Below are 19,833 nucleotides of genomic sequence, written 5' to 3' on the forward strand. Positions count from 1 at the left end.
ACTTCCAATCTGTGCAGACGAGGAGGCGAATAAAACGTTTGCAGCATAGCTCTGCTAGGACTTGAACTTTGGAAGGGAGAAATTCACCTGCATCCGTGCATGTGTTACAATACACATCTTACAATGCATTGTGGGATACAACAAGTCCACTAGAGAGGGTATACAAATTCTCACTAAACATTTGGACAGCGCAACAGAATGTAAAAGTCAGTAGTGGGTGGTGAATGATTTCCGGGAATAATTTTACAGCCATGCTAGCAGTTCTGTTGAGTAGTAAAGTGGTGCTTTGAGCTAAATGCTTATGTTGGCATGGTAACACGGTCAAAACCTTTGATGCTGATGCCTAGAGCCGCTGTGTAGACAGAAACTATCTGGGTTCCCTATGTGAACAGAGGAATGAAAATGACATTATGCAGTCGTCACCTGAACGCCTCTGCGTGTGGAGGTCTGTGCCCATGAGGGTGAGGTGGCAGGTGTGAGAGTAAATGACACCACAGAGATTGGTGGAGAAAAGATGCTGAGGCTACATGAGCCGCTGCCGATTTATCTCCCGGTGGAATCGAGCGTGGACGGGTTCGACTACAGCCTTCCTCTCTACCAGCTCCAGTTGATTACAACTCCTGCTTGATGCAGTAATGAATCACTCAAGGCCGTCAAAGCAGTAAAACCGGGGGAGTGTCATGGTCAAGGACCACTGGAGGCGTTCTTATGAAGGATGACACCAGGATGTCCTGACCAGGATCGGGGGTCACACGGGGACAGCTCTCTGCATTTATCTTGATGAGTGACCAGCGTAAAGGAGTCTTCTTCTTTTTATCTTTAGTACAAGATGTATTCAAATCTTCCTGTGGGAATCTAGAGGGAAGAGCACTAAGTCGAAGAGGCCTGACTTCCAGCGGAGTTCTGAAACCGTCGCCGATATGCGTTGACAATGTTTCTGTTGAGGTATAACCGGACCTTCTGATCTCGCAGCCAATCCCCAAAACTCTGTGAAGCAGGGAAATTTATGGTAAACCTCCCACTGCCCAAACTGAAACTGATACAAAGGTTTAGTTTCTTTAATCCCAATGAAAAAGCCTTTGGAAATGAGACCTATCGGAGTGGGGTTTAAATCCAGCCGAGGGATTTTCATTTTGTTCCAACTATACATTCTACATCTTTGGGGGAAATAGTAAGAAATGAAGTAAGATAAGGTTTAATTTCATATGATGGCTTCAAAATAACAATATCATTAAGTTCCTTAGTATAATTTGCAGACCTCAACACACTTTCTAAAATACACAGTCCGTAACAACATTATTATTATTTGCAGCTGCACTTTTGTCAAGGGCACAAGCCTAGAAAAAAGTTTTTATTTCACTGACATAAATCCCGGACCAAGTACATATTAAATCTTTAATCTCTAAGGTCTAATGTTATAAGTTATAAATATAATTTATGTGTAGAGCCTCCCTCCATAAACACAGTGCATGTCTACTATCACTGGGAATACAGTAGCTTCTCTCTCCCTGGCAGAGGTCGTTTAAATCCTTTCTCCACTGTGGAAAAAAGGGCTCACAGAGTGACAGTTAAACATAAGACAGAAAATCACCACAGACATCTGAGCACAACTGGTAAACGGACCGGTTTTATTTATTTAGAGCTGTTCCAGTCTAATCGGCCACTCAAAGCACTTTACAGTCACATTCACACAGTGCTTGTTGTATACGCAGCACCTTTTCCATCACACTCATTCATCGGCCGTCAGCACAGCTTTTTCCCCAAGACACAGAATGCAGCGGAACTGGAAGCGCCGGGCATCAAGCCACCATCCCTCTGGTTAGTGGCCGACCCGCTCTACCTCCTAACACACAGGAGGTGGAGCGGGACCAGTTCAGCATTGTTTCAATGAGTGAGTTCAACTTCAACTATTTCAACAACTTCTATTTCAAAAGATCAGAAGGGAACAAGTGTGGTTTAGAGCTTTCTGTAAACATACAAAGATAGATATACAAGCAAGCACACATATGTACAAATAGATACATGTACACACATATAAACATATACATGTACAAATGAATACATATACCCACACACACACTATTTGTATTATTAGTTTGACACCTGTACCCATCCACTATCTTATTCATTTCCTTCCTCCCTGCATCTCACTCTGTCCTGGTGTCGGTCCACATGTGCGTGTTCTCAGACAGTGCGCATGCGCAGTTAACAGACGTCCATCCTTCACTAACACTATATTCCTGATGACATGTTTATTCTCCACACGCACAGGCGCGCGAAGAGAGAGCGGGAACGTTACACACATGTTGGCTGTGTCTCACCTGAGGCCTCAGTACAGGTGGAAAAAGCCTGAGGTAATTTCATCACGCACGCACACACGCGCACACGCACGTCGTGTGTGAGTCTCCCTCGGGGGACACGGAAAACCTGAGTGTGGCCACCTGACGAGTGCGGACCTCAGAGAAGACAGCTCGGGAACATGAGAGATAAAAATGAAGGTGGCGGCGCTCACCTGTTCTGCTGTGTCCGAGTGACGAGGCTCCTCCAGCGGTTGTTGTTCGATGCTCGGCGGGTCGGCGTGCGAGTGCGTGTCACTCCCACACACACACTGCTATCTTTAACCTACAGGGGCTCGCGCGCGCTCACAAACGGCCCCATTGGTTCTCACCTCGTTGTGTGATCCGCTGCTGCCTCCAGACGACGGCCGGTGACGGGAGGAACACGTCCGCCGCTGTGCGAAGTTCGAGTCCGTCTCCTGTCGTCGGCGTGTGTGGAGCCCACACAGCAGCAGTGGTCACATCCAACCAACGTGCAGGTGCACACGGACACTTCCTGGGGCTGTAGCGACACCCAGCGGCAGCAAGAGAAAGCGCAAGCTCGTGAACGCAGAATAAAGGACAAGAAAGCATGTGTGTGTGTGTTTAATACTTTTATTCCTTCAGGCTTTATTGTAAAGTCATTGATTTTAATACAAATTATTTACATTTTTGGCCAGCAGACAAATAGACGTATATGAAGGGAGAGGGGGGTCTGGCATGCACGGTATAGTAATTTTGAAAAAGCAGAGTTGCAGAGTCCAGTGCACGTTTGTCTCTTGGGTCCCTGTGTGGTGGTTTTTGTCTGGTCGAACCGCTGGGGTCTTTCACCACTGATCGCCGTAGTCCGAGCTGCAAGAGAGGAGACGTTGTCACGCTGCGTGGTTACATGGTCAATGATCTGCTGTACAGCCACAGTGAGAGGAGACGCCAACCAACACTCACTTAGAGAACAGAAACACGAAGCCACACAGCGGAGGACTTCCTCACTTCCTCTTGCACTTACAACTTCAGACCAATATACACATATAGCCCTATATATGCCACAAGTAAGTTTAAATAGTTGAGGAGACTGATAACGGTACATGTTTCATCCTAAATTCAAACTGTTTGCTAATGATGAAGTATTGGTTGATGTTATTTAGGTCTCATTAAATCTCATCTCCCTCTTTAATAAGTAAAGACAAACTTATGACTATCACATTTAAAATCAAAATGTAGAACACGGCGTGGCTGATTAGATTCTTACCCTAATGTTTTTTTTCCTGAATACTGGATATTTGCCATTGATTCAGATGGAAATATGATGTATACATATTTATTTTCTTAGTTTCTTTATATATACATAAACCTCTCTATGAATTTTTATGTTTCATCCTGTGAATTTTTTAGTTCCCTGTCTTTTCCAGCTTTAACAGATTTTCTTTCATTTCAAGAATGAAACATAAAACATGCAACGTGCAACGTGAAATCAGGATCCCAAAAGATGATCCATGGTGATTAACCAGAGATTTCCTCTGATCGGCTTCTCTCACCGAGGATCTGTGTCTTGGCTTGAATCGCCTCCGAACAGCAGCCACGCCACCGCCTGCTCGGGGGTTGACCTCTTCCCATACCTGCAGATTTAAGCAAAAAACACACTGGCATGTAATGACTGCAGTGCAACACTAATTGGAGACTCTCTCACGTGAAACCCCCCCCCTGGGCCCTCAGCAGCCACTCAGTCAGCATTTCACTGCCAGCTTTGGCGTGACCCCCCCCTGCCTATGTTATGAAATTCAGCCACTGGACTATTTTATCTTTTTTCGTTTTTGAGACTCATCCAGCTGTGAAGAAGGCAACTTGGCTGCATGCACCCTGTCGCGTTTTCTCTCTTTATCAGCACTGGCCTCTCTGCAGCACAATCCAAAAAGTCAACCGTGCAATTACCTGACAGAGAAGGAGACTTTTTGAGTTCACTGCCCAGTGTCCAGCGAGGCAAACAACAAAACAAGCTCCTGCTACTCCAATGCAAAATCAATGCCTGGTCCCTGTTAACCTTCCTGTGTGTGAGCGGCGGGGGGGCTGCACCATGTGGCACGCAGTCTAATGGCAAATCAAGCCTCTTTAAAGAGCACAAGGGTTAATGATGATGAGACTTTGCTCAGCTTCCGTCACTGCAGGAAAATGACAGTTTCTCCAACAGAAGTCAACAGACCCCAGGGGCCACACAGAGGTATCATGTATTTATAATGAGCGATATAGCCATAAATTATCTAAAGATAAAACTTCAATATCAGTCAATATTGATCCTTATCACAATAACTATCATATTATTAACTCTTCATTATCAGAGAAAGCAGCAAAACATCCAAAATGTCTGAGGTAAATGAATTATGTGTTGTAACTCCAGCAGCGCAATAAGCAAAATATCAATATATTGGACTTTTAGTGTATTGCTATCGATGAAAATGATTATTTATTGCTCTGTCCTTATTGGATTCTCGCTTTTTCATACACCTTGTCAAAACTGTAAAACTGACGCCGTATTTTAGGCACAACGGATAAGAAAACAACCTTTGAGATTTAATTACAAGTTTACAATATTGCATAAAAAAATCCTTGCTACGTGTCAAAGGTCACGAGATTCTGAAAACCTACAAACACGGAGGCTGTGTATGATTCCGTCTTAATTCATCTTCTGACAAAGAAAAGGAAATTATTTCCTCCTGTACAGGATCTTACTACTCTGCGGTCTGAACTGTATTTACACATCAGAGGAAACCCAGCCTCCTGTCCACTGCCTCATCAACAGCAATGGGTTATAACTTCAGTTCAATGACCCTAGAGTGCTCATTATTGGATAACACTCTTTACCAGCAAAGGTGAAGTCTGGTGAAAACCAGGACTTTTAAGAATAAATTCACATCATCATTGCCAACTTCATTGTCACATGAAGGGATGCGGACACATCCCTAACCCAATATGATGAAAAGTCACCAATTCAAAAAGCACGACACCTTCTCCATCACTTATTAGTCTCTCAGTTCGTTTGTTGTTGTTGTTTTTTTTTCCAGGTGACTTTAGAGTTAATGATGCTCAAAAAGCTGCTGTGCCTCTTATATCAAATCAACTCTGAACCCAGACACTGTAACATCTACCTCACAGGAGACGAGGAGAAATGTGAGTGTAACAGACGTGAGACGCAGCTTGCTGAGTCTGACTCACCTCTGCCTGGTGATGAGGTTAACGTAATGCCTGACAGCCGAGTGGTACTTGGCCCACTCAGCCGGTGAGGCGTTGCCCGCCGGACTCTCCGGTTTGGGAGGGTAGGCGTCCGCCAAGCTGCTCCAACACACCAGCAGGCACAGGACGAGCGCTGCGAGCATCATCCACGATCTCAACATGTTGGCCATCTGAGGAGAGAGAGAAGCACCGGGACACGACTTCACTTTTTAAAGAAAGAACCTTGAATAAACTTTAGCTACAGACAAATACATGTGAGGATTCTGTTCCATTTTGTGCAAATAACTTCGTGCGTAAAAGTGTTCCAAAGATAGTTAAAACACATTAGCCGACATGAATTTCATCAAATCAAATCTACATATGACCTGGTTAAAAAAGTCAACATGCATCAAAGTAGTATCAAAGTGCGCAGACTCACTTTTTGACAGTTTGGTCTCGGTGCGGTTCACTTCGCTGGTGCCCCTGTGGTGTCGCTCTCCTCTCGGCTCTCGCGGTTATATATGGTGTGGGATGGATACCTGATGCGCACTGAGCCACACGTGACCGCACCCCTCGTTGTTTCCTCCAGCACCATCGATCAATGGGTCACTTATCTGTGAGAGAAGCTGGACGAGCTGACAGCTTAACATCACTCTCTGGCTTAGTGAAGCTTCATTTTTCACAATAAAATAAGGTAAAAGGGCTCTTTTCTCCAAGTGCTTCAATATCAGGTTTAAAATGTGTACTCACTGCCTTTTATTGTAGACTGCTGTTGATTTTAAGATGAAATTGAATGAGTTGTAAACGTGTAATTTGCTCCACATGATGGTACCAGGAACACACAGATGAGAAAGGGTTTCCTCCCCTTTCAGCACCACCGACAGCTCCAGGGCGCAGCCACAGTCCCAGTGTTATATTCTCAGACCAGTAAGCTTCATGTCTACACTTGGAAATCCAACCTGCACTTATCCACATTAAAGTTATATCTTCCAGTAAACAGGCTTATTGAGCTGCACCGTGGCTCAGACTAGAGCTCGGAAAGCACAACACACACACACACACACACACACTGACCCTTCACACTTGAAATAATAAGCCGGCACAGAAACCATCATGCATCAGAGAGCGATGGGCTGAGTGACCTGAAAACACATTACAGCAGGTATCACAGTCCGAAGCTGGAGTCGCTCACCACTTCTTCATTTCTCAGGATTTCTATATTTTTGTTATCAGCGATCCACCGAGTCAAACAGGGTTTCTGCACAAAATGCTTTTCGTGAGTTTTGCAGTTTTACAAGACGTCAAACTCTGGACTGTGCTTGAGATGCAGCTGATGTTAGATTTTTATTTATTAGCCTTTATTTAACCGGGTTTGAACCGGGCCAAGAAGCACCAGCACAGTTTCAGATTAATAACTTGCACACAAACAACCTGAGTTTAAGAGATTTTACCAGAGCTTTAAATGAAAATCAGCCGGAACTTTGGAAACAACAAATCAGAAAATGTCTATACAAAGAATATTATGACTTCCATGCTACACTACAGTGTCCAACAGTATGTGAGGACAATGAGTTCAGGGATTCATAGACAACACGTCTCCCAAATCATATGTAGCTAAGTGTAATGTATTCACACAACATACACAAATTCAAACATCAATTAAAACTGAAATTGAATGTTAAAAATTGTTTTAGAAACCAGTGATGGCTTTTATGAAAACCACAAATATAAAAAAAGAACAAAATTCAATTCAAGTTATAAATGAGTATAACAGAGAAAAATACACAGAGTGAAGAATATGTGGAATGAATACAGAATGAATAAGAAGATAACTCCATTATATTTTATACAAAGGAGGATGAACACTGGCCAAGATTTTCTTTTCTTTTCCTTAATTAATTAGTTTTCAATTTCTCTGGGTTGTAATCAGACTCCTCCAGTAGTTTTATTGACTGGGATGTAAATTGCACATGGGTGGGTAATGAACAAACACATTAACCCCCTGGTAGATACACAGGAGGCACAATGGGAATACTTGTTCAGACAAGATCATTATCCCGGACACCTTTAGCCTCCTTCGTGCTCATCCCTCCTGCATATATTATTCAGATGATGATGATGATGAAGATGAAGGTGGCCATATGACCTGGAGGTAGAGGTCCCAGATCATACTCCCTCATGTGTGATCAGAAATAGCAGCAGCAGCAGCAGCAGCAGCAGCAGTGTCAGGGAAAGTCATTTCAGTAATTCTCTTATGATTGAATCGAGTGATTCACTGCGGTGGATCAAATATCACTTTTATTAACCCCTCACATGATGCCTCTTCAACTTCCATGTCACCGCCGGGGCTCTGAGGAAGGGCCCGGGCACGATGACGCTCGCACGACACAGACACTGTGTCCACAAATACCTTTCAGTTCTCAAGTGCTGGGGCTCATGTGGTCGCCCACGTTTATGACTGGTGCCGCGGCTCCTGATTATCTTGGATCTTCATGGTCTGTTGTTCAGTTCACGGCACATGAAGTCATCCCTTATCCTGATGTGCAGGTGCAGTCGTCTCTGTGGGATTGTGTGTGCACGTCCAGGGGACTGATGTCTGTCTGCACACAGGACGGAGACGCGCAGATGTCTTTGTGCTGCCTGCAAAACTGTAAAGAGTCTGGTCTTTAATATTTAATTTTCTGAATAGGGTCGAGTACAATTAGTTTCTTCCACATCATCCTGAGGAGTTCTAGGCTAAGTTTTGTTGTTTTTGAATGGATCAAATGAAAAAACGTTCGCCCTGCAAATGTGACCAAATGTGTCCCAGTTCCTCCAGTTCCTTCAGCCACTAGTGGACAACCCTACCATTAAAAACAGTTTGTCTTAGTTTGGATATTGAGTCGTCTACAAGGGATATTTTATTTCCTGTTCTGATATGAACAAATCTGGGTGGAAAATGTGCTTATTTAAGGAAGCCATGGTTTAATAACTTCTCATGTGAAATGTAACCATGTTCTCATAGTATCCATCGTGTGTGTGTGTGTGTTTGTGGGTGGATGTGTGTGTGTGTGTGGGTGTGTGGGTGTGGGGAGGGGGGGGGGGGGGGTAGTCCCAATAAAAAGGCATCCTTAATTGGGTACGTAGGGAAATCATTGACTGTTTGCGTCACACCCTGCATATATGTGAGATTGAGGCCCTATTAATCTACCAGCAGATTTATTTTGCAGCTAATAAAACTGCAGCAAAGAACTGGTGAATTTTCAAAATCATATAATGTACTTGTCCATCCCCTGTCCATGCAGCTACAGTATATATTATTCATTTCATTGCATTACTTATGGCGTTGGTCATTAGTATTTCAAAAAAAAGTTTTTTCCATTCTTTGACTTTGTTGTTGTTGTTGTTGTCCTCGTCCCAACAGCTGTAAGTCAATGTTTGTGTAGTTGCACTGAGAGCAATGTAACACCAGAGTCTAGCTCCTTGTCTGTTTAAGCATATTTCAAGCTGAGGGGACTGACAGCAGAAACATCAGGAAAGTCAAAGTAACACTGGTGCTTATATTTATTTATTTAAATGTTTCATTTCATTTTTGGGCATTTTAGCTTTTAGTGTCATGAGAGGAAGACACACGACAGAGACGTGTAACAAAGAGAATCAGAGGATGTAGTAGTTCCAGCAGTCTGTGTGGTGAATGCATCACCAGCCACTGGGCTGCAGGGACACATCAATGGCTTATACTCCAGAGAATTGATTATTATCTGGAAGGCAGAGGAAACTTGTGCGACAAGAGAAACACAAAGGACGACTTAATAATTATGTTTAAGGCCGCTCATTTATGAATCAAAGGAACCATCATGTTGCCATGTACAACATAACATGTGCATGTCGTCCTGCTGGGCTCCCTGAGGATGCCACGACCCCCCCCCCTCCCCCTCTCATGTGCTGTTTATAGAATCATAAAAACAGTGGGGCTTTCTTTTGTCTGTCCCTAATCCCTTGTCAAAAACTTGATTTGGACATAAATCCCAGCTGACGGCCGCAGAAGAGCCGACAATAAACACGCAGTTAAAGTGGATATGACCTCGCCATAAAAATCGTGGTATTACACCTAGATTGCACTTTCCATTTCTCAGCAATAGTTGAACCATAATTCAAAGTGGTATTGAGGGACAATTAGTGCGCAGCGGTTTTTACCGAGCGACGGTGAAAAAAGAAAAAATAACAAGCCGACAAGTTTAAAGCAACGTCTCGTCTGTGCTGTCATCATCCGTTTCTCCCAGAGCCGTCCTGAACGTTCAGTTTATTCTAACCCAGTATTCAACCTGTCTGCCTTCACTCGACTGGCCATAAAAGTCAATGGCAAGAAAACAACAACATGCACAACACAAGACAAACTCATTAACGTGCTCCAGTGTTTGCAGGTAAACACTGAGAAAGTAACAGCCCCTCAGATAAGGGGAAGAGCAGACTGTTCACGGCCCAATAAACCCCGGCTAATGCTCTCCACAAGAGGCGTACAGGCTCCTGCAGAGCGGGAAAGTGTTTGAGTTGTCATCAAGGCAAACGTAATACGAGCTGCAGGAGGCCAAGGCTTCTTTTTTTTTCTAGCCTTATTCGGTTTAAACAACTTTTCCAACTCATGCCGGCGCTAGCGATGTCTGCGACTTCGTTAGGAAAGACACATACAATTTGCACTATTTCATCTGAGAGCGATAAGTTGAACAAATCACCAGGGCGGAGGTTTACTTACAGAACGTACATCTACCTTGGGCCCTAAAAGCTTTTCTCCTGAACCTCTGCCTCCACCTGTGATAGTAAAACCACCTCCGTTCTCCATTTGCATCACACACGCTGCCGAGTCCAAATACGAAAAAGAAGATTACACCCGGACACACGTTTGCACAGAAGTCCATTCTGGTGTAAGAGCAATCTCCCAGGAGAGGGTCGGACTCCTTCCTGTCATCCCAGACAGAACGGGGGAAATGAGTACGAGTTTTTATTAAGCCTTATCTCCAGAGTGGGGGAGCCACTAATATGAACAGAGTGCTTTTCAGTGCCGGGTCTGTTTGCACAGCTCAGGGGACACAATGAGGGGTTGATGGCTGCCCACCAACACAGGCCAATGACTCACAGGCATAATTGGCTCTAAAAGGGGGCCACGAAGTGTCAGAATCCCGACACATAATTAGTGAGTAAAATAATAACATATTTCTTTTTGATTTTAATGTTAAGTCTTTTCATTTTGGACTTTTTTACAGCACAAAAACAAATCCTCGGGTCAATCTTTACATATGTTGAGCCCCTCTCCCATTGTAACAACAGAAAGGTGGATGAACCGGGGAGACCTTAGGAGGAGGGGTCCCCCTAGAAATGGACGTGGGGGTACAGGACCCGACTACATGTTCCACATTGACAATGCAGCCCTATAAGTTCCAGGTGATATCTACTGTAAAATCTATTGTACAAAGATTTTGCATAGTTATAACAACTAGAGCGGAGCTCGTTTTAAAACAACCTGTTGGGATTGGGCTGTTTTTATGTTCATCCTTCCTGGTTTATCTGCAGTGACGATTTTTTTCATGAAGTGAAACAGAAATCACTTTATTATCTGCTTACGTGTGATTCATACAAAGGGTTTCGAATGATTTACTGAAATGGTGTTTCACATTTCACCCAGTTCCCATTTTTTCTAAATAATAGCTCAACATTTAAGCTCTATATAAAGCATTGCTGCCACAATGTGGTTTTACTTTATAGACAAATTGCTGAAGAGGATCTGATTTGGTGAATGTGGATGCATGAGCGCCTGTGAATGTCTGGGTCAGTTCGATGTGGTGAAATAAAAAAAAGCACACTATCAAAGACAAAATTATCCGACAGCCATATTGACCCGATGTTTGACCCAGTTACCGACATCTTCTGTTGTTCGCCAGAGGACATAGAAGAAAACATGTTCAACTCAGTCCACAGACTGAAGACATCTGTCCCCACTGACTGCTACAAAGCACCTGTTTGTAAGTTTTTTATTCATATTGAATGTAGCACCAATCGCACCAAATTGGACACTGCTCTTCCTCGGGCCACTAACAATAAACACACCAAATGTGAAGCCGCTAAGATGAACGGTTCTCAAGATACGTGTTCCCCAGACAGACAGACAGACATTTGTGGAGTTAGTGGGTAGATAAAATAAATAAATACAATATTTGTCATGGCTACACTTGCACATACAAAACAGCAGTAGTGTCAGTTCTAAACATCACTCAACTCATGGCCTCTCCTTTGCTCATTTGCTCTCCAAACCACCGACGCCTCCTGAGAGTCTCTGGCCCTGAGCGGACTGAAGCTCCTCTGCCCGGAGCAGCAGCATCTCTCGAGCCATCCGTCTTTTTGGGAAAAAAGCAGAGCCGACCAATTACAGCAATATCCCAGCGACTGATGTGTTTATGAGCTAGCTGGCCGCGGCAGCTTCAGGTAACTGGGATGGATGACGAGTCGTATGAGAGGAAAGGTTGATGACTCTCCATGCACAGCAGGTTCTCAAAGTCACAACAGGGCTGGGAAGTCAGTGTGCTTCTTGTGCATTAAATCCCCCACTGTAATGGCAAGATGAAGCCAGTTTCTTACTCACCTCTCCTCCATATTCTTGGAACCAGACATATACCTTCAGCATGACACTACAGAACAAGATGATTCATCCCGAGAGGTGAATCAATGCATGCATGCGTCATGGTAAACTGGACGAGCCTGCACGCTGTGGAGATTTCATGTCTCTGGGGGCGTGACTCAGGATCTCATCCCAATGGACGCCAATTACAATAATCATGGAACTGCCTTTATTACTTTCTCTGCCTCTTGTTTCTGGGGATCTCTAGATGAAGAATCGGCTCCGCGCCTCACATCAATGCCCAACAGAATCAATTCTTAATCCCATTTACAGCAAATGAGCTACATGTTTTTTAACTGGTTGGCTGTCGATACCTAATGAAAGCATCTCCCATTTGTTGCTGTGCATCTTTACAGGGATCTGACCCCAGATCGTGTTTCCTGATGAAGGGAACTTGAGCAAAATCTGAAAACGGTTTGTTTTCTTGTTTTTCGGCCGATGGCAAAACGACAAAAAACAATCACACACACACACTTTTGTTATCAATCACTTTGACTGTGTGGCTTAAAGGTGTGTGTGAGAGGCCATATATCAGCAGCACCTTTGAAATAACAAGGGCTGGTGAGAGAAAACGGCTAAAGCTCAAGTGATGTGGCGTCGAATCCCCAGAGAATTAGACACAACAATGACAACAGCATCAAAATGGAAAAGTTTAGACCCTTTAAGGCTATAATGAATGAAATTTAAGACCCAAGTCAAGTACAAGAGATATGAAGGATTATCACAGTCTGAGAATTATTTAATAGATCTGATCTTTTTCATCATGATCCATGAACTTTTCCTTGAAATAAAGGAAAATGTTGAAAAACTTGCTGTTACGCAATGTCCAACCCACTTCCCTCAATTCTCCAGGTTTTATAGTAGTTGCTTACATTTAGCTTTTTTCTGATAACAAATGTATCAGATACTTTTGGTTCCTCAAGTCTTAAATTTAATTTTCGCAGCCACAGCAAACATTCAGAGATGTGAAGCAGCACCAGATCGTCTCCAACATCTTCATCATCACACTCCTCTCCATCCTCCCTATCCCCACCTAACCTGCTGGCCATCTGCAAATCCCTTTAAAAATGGAGATGAATGATGTTGATCTCAGGAGCCTTGTGCATCCCTCAGCTCCTGCTCCTCCTGCCGTAATAAAGCAGTCTGCCTGAGTAATTACTCTCATCTGTCTCAGTCCTATGAGCAAGGAAGACCTAAGAGGACGACACAAGCATCGATGTGCATGGAGAATGTCTTCAGGTAAAATGAATGTGTTTATATTCCTGACCAATCACAGCTGCTGTTGCCAGAATGAGGCTGAGTTTTACGAAGCTTTTTTTATTTATTTGTAGATGACATCAGGCGTTTTGTACAACAAATATCTGCCACCGCAGTTTCCCTTCAGAGCTTCATCTTTTAAATAAACAGAGGTTCACTAAAAACAAGCCACGTTTCAAACATAAAAGAAGAAATCTTATTTAGAAACAAACTCATAGTATAATAGTTTCATACACATACACAGTGTTACAGTATAACAGGTGGCTGGTAACGGCAAATAAATGTTTTTTTCATGTCTCGCTCTCAAAAGGCAGTGGCAATGATGTCATCTTTGAAAACAAGAAAACCAAAAGATCCTGTCTGAATTAGGCTCCATTTTAAACTCCTCCCATTTCCTTCTCCAGCAATGTCTCCACCATCTTGGGTAAAAACACTTCCAGGAAATGAAAGAAGTCGTTAAAAACTCCCGTCATGTCACTGGTCGGCTCCAGCTTGAGCACCGCTTTCGTGCTCTCCGTCCCGCCCACCATCTGCGGCCGGACCTTGAACTCCAGGGGCTCCTTGAGCTCCGGCTCTTTGTCAATGATGTGAGCTGTGACCTGGGACTCCATCTCCATGCAGCTGCCCTCTGGCCTCGTGTCTGTATCTTTGATCAGTTCCCTTCTCACCTTCCTCCTGCCAGCCCACACCATGTGCTTCTGCTTGCAGATCCATGGAGGGATATCCGGCTTGCCTCTTTTAGCTAGCCTTGGCTTTTTCCCATGAGGTGACACCGAGGCGTCGCTGCCTGATGACAGCAGCCTCTTGGCACCGACCTTCACTGTGCCCGTAGGGCTGGTGTCGCTTTGGGATTCGACGCTGCCGAAGCTGCTGTTCATCGAGGTGTTGAGGGACGCTGAGGAAGCATCCATTTCCTCCCCACCTGTGGAGGGAGATACCTGACACCTGAGAACACTCGTGAGAACTCCCTCCACAGCAGCGCACACCTTCTGAAACCACAGCGGCCGGAAGTCATCTCCCGCCATGTGCAGCTGACTACGCAGCCATTCAGGGAGCCGCGCTGATTTGAAGGGAATGCTGATGGTCAAGGAGTCCGCTTTGTTATGTGGGACTTGGCCGTGGGGGGTGAATAAACGCACAAGCCCCCACATCTTCCCCTTGGTGGATTTGCGCTTGTACTGCAGGCTGCGGCAGTACTTCTCGGCCTCCTGGCACTCACTCTGGAAGCAGCGCTGCGAGCGCTCATTCAGGTTTCCAGCTACGTTGTGGGAAAGCTCAAAGGGGTCCAGGAGATTTAGGGGGGCCAGCTTGGGACTGTGGTGAGGGGTCCTGGTGGGTTGTTCCTCCTGCATGGCCTCCTTTTCTTTTTTCTGGCCGAGGAAATCAGTGATTGGGAGTGCACGGCCCTCCCTGACAGATATGACACTACTGGCAAAATCAAACTTGGCATAGAAGGAGAAGAAGCCGGACAGCAGGGTGCCTTGACAGAGAAAACACACAAGTTAGATGAAGCTGTGTTTTAGATTCATGAAGATGCCTGGTTCCATGCGTCACCGGAAATCACTGAATAACAAATCATATGTTTCTTTGCTTTTTGAATTTCTATCACTTACAGAGGTCCTGTGTATTCTTGCTGGGCGGCACGGAGATGGGCTGACTGGGGAAGGTGCAGTTCCAGCCCTCGATCACACATTCCTCCTCTTCACCTGCAAGGATGTGATTAAATGATGGTTAAAGAGCAGAAGTAAATGAATATCATCTGATGTCAATGCATCAAAACAGACATATTAACTTGATAAAACTGTATTTTTGCAGGACCAAAGATTTGACTACGAAAACAATATGAAACCTAAAAAGCGTTGTGATAACAGTTGCATTGAAAAGCTGCAGAGACCCTCTCCAGGGTTAACTTTTTTGTTTCTGTCATCTGTTTCTCACAGTAAATTAAAGCACCAGCTCAGACTGATGAACAGTAAACCTTTCTCATCAGGGTACAGTGATGCAGTACTCACAGGCCATGTCTTTAAGTTGCTCCACTGTGGGGAGGACGGGAGGCTCAGAGTTTTGAAGGAAGAAGATGATCAACAGTGTCAGAGCGTAGTTGTTGAGAAGGGGACCAGCACCACTGGGGTTACCTGCGCACAATGTGTGTGTGTGGATGAGACCAGAGTTACGAGGACATGAGAAAAAACAGGATGAAGAGGTTAACATCTGTTGGGGGCTTTATAGCATGAGTTTGGATTTATTGATACCAAAGAGATCATGTTAGTGCCAAAACAAAGTGGTTGTTACACTGTTGTATAAGGAAATCTAAAGGATACCAGTGTAGCCAGCTCTCAGATATTTACTGCATTTGTACTGTATTCTAGTTCTTTCTACCATTGAAAATCATAAATATATATAATATTTTCAACATCGGTGCTATTTGAAACCAGCTTAGGTATTCATTGTGTGTGTAAAATATCAGTAATGTGGCAAACTGATCATAGATCTGGGACAATTCTGATGAGATCTCAAAAGTCAATGTCACTAACAGACACCACTGTCAGTGTTTTCCTTCTTTGGATATTAATCTTGGGTTTATTATTGTTTGTTTCACAGAGTTATTGGTACAACAATAATATCTAATCTGTTTTCTTACATATTTAATGTGTGCATGTGTGTAGTTCAAGGTTATTTACTTTTATTTCATTGTATTTCTATGAATATTTGATTATTGCTGATGACTCTGCACAGGAGGCTTGATGAAAGATGAACTGGCTGCTGCTCCTCACAGGAACAGAGGAAATGTTCCCCAGGAGTAAAGGTAATTAGTGAACTCGGTGAAGAACACTAATTACAACACTAGGCACTCAAAGTTACTGCAAATCAGTGTCCAAGCTGTTACATGATCACAGTGATAATAAATACGTTCTAGTGACATCTGCTGGCCAAAATGTAATATTACCGGAGTAAACTCTTTTATTGTAAAGAAAGTGCATCTGGTCTTTTACTCTAAGAACAGTCCTGTCCTGTAGTGATATAATATGTGCCGAGTCACTTCTTTTTACCGGCCAGCTGTCTCTGCTGGGCCCAGTAGCGGATGGTGTAGACCAGAGGTCTCAGCCTGTCGTCCATCCCTGAACACAGCTGCAGGAATCGAGTGTTCCTTACAGCCAGTCTAGTGAAAGACAGAGTAATTCCGCTCAGTGTACAAGATAAAACATTTTCTTGCCACTTTTACAGATTGTTACAGCTACACAGTGGAGAGAAACCGCCGACTGACCTGTTGTTGATGGTGATGTCCCCCTGCAGGTTGAGCTCGCGGTGGTGGAACTTAGCCACAGGGAGACGGGCGCTGCTGACCACATTGACTTTGTGCACGCTTGGGACGCAGCGCTTCAGGATCGCTGCCACGAGGTCCAGGACCTCTGCCGGCGCCGCTGTGGTCAAGTCAATATCGGACAGGATGGAGTCCTCAGAGCGACCGTCATCGGACGTGCCCTCCCTTGCCTGAAGAAAGAGGGGAGATAAAAGATGGATGATTCAAAGGACAAAGTTCAATTATCCAATAAACGCTTCAATTTGTTGTACATAAAAAGCGTCGGACCTGTTCTGTGGTGGATTTGGCACGAGCCTGGAACACTTTAGTGTTTTCCAGGTCCAGGAAGAGGTCCAAGTCACAGGAGTGGATTCCAAAAGTGTTGACGGATGAACCAAATGGAAGAATCTGGCTGTCTGCAACGCAACCAAAAACGTATTAAGAGAGAGAATCTATGACAATCATTTGCATAATGATCACTATGAAAAACAGAATAAAGACTCATTGTTTGTATGTTTGCAAACATCACCTGGAAAAAACTCTACGAAAACCTCTTGCAGGAGTTCAACCAGTAAACTTCGAGTCTTTCTTTCATTCTCTCCCAGTTGAAACCGCTCGACGAGGCACTGCATCTGTGCATCCACCTAGAGGGAAAAAAACAAAACCATCAAAACCTAACAAACCACTGGGATAACATACTACATGCTACAATAAGTCCAGATATAGAGCAAACCAGCAGGGCAGGATTTCTCTTTAGTATGCAATAGTAAATAACTATTTTCATGTTTCTTCATTGCATTATTACTTAAAGTTGCTTAAATAATAGAAATATTGAATTCATCTATAAATGTATCTATATTGCAATATCTCTTTTGAATATATAGATAGTGACATATAATCTAATTAAAATTATAATTTTTTTAATTTGATGCTATTCTCATTCAATGTGATTCACATAATTTAGTCAACATTTTATATATTCGTCACAATCTATGGTTAATATCATATATCCTGAATGTAGTAAGTATGTAGTGTGGAACTGAGAAGAATCTAAAAGGCTCCACTTCGTACTGCGATCGGTAAAATCACCAATTCCTCAAACCCACACATTCATCGCCCGGGGCCACACTTCACATCTGACAACAGGATGCTTACAGACGGCAGCTGACACAGCTGAGGCTTGAGACGGTCCAGAACTTCTTGCATTCTCTCGGCATCGCTCCTCTTCTTGGGAACAAACTTGAACTCCTTCTTCTCGCGGGGCTTGACGCGCAGCTTCATGCCCTTCATCTGATGCTCGAGGCAGGAGAGGGTCGCCTGCAGGCTCTCCGTCTCGCTGAACTGCACGATGGCGAACACACCCTGTGAGTGCAGAGCGACACGCCACCGTCAAACACTGTCAGATTCCACATGCTGACAACAGGCAGAGTGTCGCTGCTGTTGGTGCGGACACAGAGAGCACGGACATCGTTTACTCCACCAAGGAAGTTGAGTTTTCTTCTACTCAACCGATTTATATGAAAATTTGGAGGGAATAACTAAATTTAGGTATAGCTGTGGATCAGGAGGCGGATTCAGGATTCTTCTTTTCACTTTCTTTAACAGTGTGATACATTTAGGTTGAATATCAGGCATGTTTAGGGGGACTGATATTTGGAGTGTGTGCAATTTAAATGAGGTTTCATAAAGGGACTTCTGTGCCTCGGTGGAGGTCAGCGCTCTGTCGAGTGTCTCAATGAGCTCACAGTTCCTCATTGGGCACAGCGGCCTGACCTTGTCTTTATCCATGATGACATCCGCCACCGGACCGAACTGCTGGAAGTGCTCGGTGATGTCGGTCTGGGAGATGTGAGGTTTGATGCCGCTGACGAACACGCTGTGCTCCTCCTGGCTCTTCCTGGTGTCCCGCACCGTGCGCAGCGTCAGGTGCTTCCTCCCTTTCACGTGCTGGTCCAGACTGGACGCTGCAGGACAGGACACGAGCAGTAATCAATCTCCACATGTGAGGTGGCAGAGGTTGGAACATGAAGCACGGCATGTATATTGGTAGGTGTTGCATATAATATATATAACTAAAAGTATATAAACACCTATTTACCAACCTTTTTGTCTTTTCCTTATAGTGCTGTATAAATATATCGTGATGTACTTGTCTGTACTACAAGTGCTACATAAAATGTAGCACTTTGTGTTACATTTTATTTGTGTGAAAGGTGCTGTATAAATATTAAGTAAAACCAATTCTGATTGAGATATTCTGAAACGATGTCACTGTAAAGGCTTTTACAGCGCAGGACATTGACAAAATGCCGAAATGTCAAACAAGTACATCGACCTATTTATTATGTTTGAAATTCAGGATTTATTTAGGAAGTAACCATTAGTAAGTAATAAGTAACATACAATACTTAAATGTAAGGGAACATAATACAAACTAATATAAACAGGGTAAAACAAGTTAGCTATGTGCAGTGAATGAATTGCGCAGTTTCTCTGTAGCTTGAAGCTAATTCACCACCTGCCCGGACAACGTTACGTCTGAAGTGTCCTCAGTTGTTAGTGTGTTAGCTTCGTGACTTACAGTTTGGTAAGTTGACGTTGCACAGGAGGCACTGGAAGCCTTTCGGCGTCGCTTTAATGTCAACGTTCGATTCCATGATGACGAGAATCACAAGAAACGAGGAGGTAAGAAAAAGGAGACACTCCTGTTCTCAGTGAAGTTTGAAACCGAGCGTCCTGCACGCGCGTCTTAAATCTCCCTCCTGCAACACCTTAGCGTCTGTTCCCGGTCCGTCCGCTTAATGGGTCCGGGTAGTTCTCCTGTTATACCGCAAAAGTTCCAGTTTGTTTTTAACGGCTGAGATGCCTCATTGTACGTTAACAATTTGAGTTAAATAAATGATGCGCCTTTAAAATAAGAATACTGGTATAAAATCTATTATGATTATTCCACATTATAATAGGCAGCAGCAAACAGTTCCTTCCTTATGGCTCAACCTTCATTAAAATCAGTTTTGTTTAATCCATTAACAAGTCTTGCAGCTGATCCCACAAAGAAACTATAGACAAGTAGCAGTAAAAAAAAAAAAAGGTTTTCTACTTTTTGA

At 43.8% G+C, this 19,833-nt stretch overlaps 3 protein-coding genes across 3 annotated transcripts in view; all 3 read right to left on the minus strand.

Moving 5' to 3' along the window:
• Positions 1 to 2,858, minus strand: part of mpp2b (MAGUK p55 scaffold protein 2b) — a 38,069-nt gene extending 35,211 nt beyond the window's left edge. The window contains exon 1 of the mRNA XM_062378864.1: positions 2,513 to 2,858. The gene's annotated coding sequence lies outside the window, so the exon portion shown is untranslated. The remainder of the gene's footprint in view (positions 1 to 2,512) is intronic.
• Positions 2,859 to 2,920: 62 nt separating this feature from the next.
• pyyb (peptide YYb) lies at positions 2,921 to 6,013 on the minus strand. Its single transcript, XM_062414359.1, has 4 exons — positions 5,959 to 6,013; positions 5,523 to 5,710; positions 3,851 to 3,931; positions 2,921 to 3,167 (listed from the first exon to the last, which is right to left on the minus strand). Exons 2-4 carry the CDS (start codon positions 5,708 to 5,710, stop codon positions 3,143 to 3,145), a joined length of 294 nt encoding a protein of 97 aa, XP_062270343.1. The 5' UTR covers positions 5,959 to 6,013; the 3' UTR covers positions 2,921 to 3,142.
• A 7,459-nt stretch (positions 6,014 to 13,472) lies between these two features.
• tut1 (terminal uridylyl transferase 1, U6 snRNA-specific) lies at positions 13,473 to 19,508 on the minus strand. The gene is made up of 10 exons (XM_062378873.1): positions 19,308 to 19,508; positions 18,500 to 18,690; positions 17,882 to 18,088; positions 17,256 to 17,370; positions 17,015 to 17,142; positions 16,691 to 16,917; positions 16,476 to 16,585; positions 15,438 to 15,560; positions 15,039 to 15,131; positions 13,473 to 14,905 (listed from the first exon to the last, which is right to left on the minus strand). Exons 1-10 carry the CDS (start codon positions 19,381 to 19,383, stop codon positions 13,803 to 13,805), a joined length of 2,373 nt encoding a protein of 790 aa, XP_062234857.1. The 5' UTR covers positions 19,384 to 19,508; the 3' UTR covers positions 13,473 to 13,802.
• Positions 19,509 to 19,833: the final 325 nt, after the last annotated feature.

The sequence above is a fragment of the Platichthys flesus genome, chromosome 20 (assembly GCF_949316205.1).
Source record: "Platichthys flesus chromosome 20, fPlaFle2.1, whole genome shotgun sequence".
Classification (NCBI taxonomy): Eukaryota; Metazoa; Chordata; class Actinopteri; order Pleuronectiformes; family Pleuronectidae; genus Platichthys; species Platichthys flesus.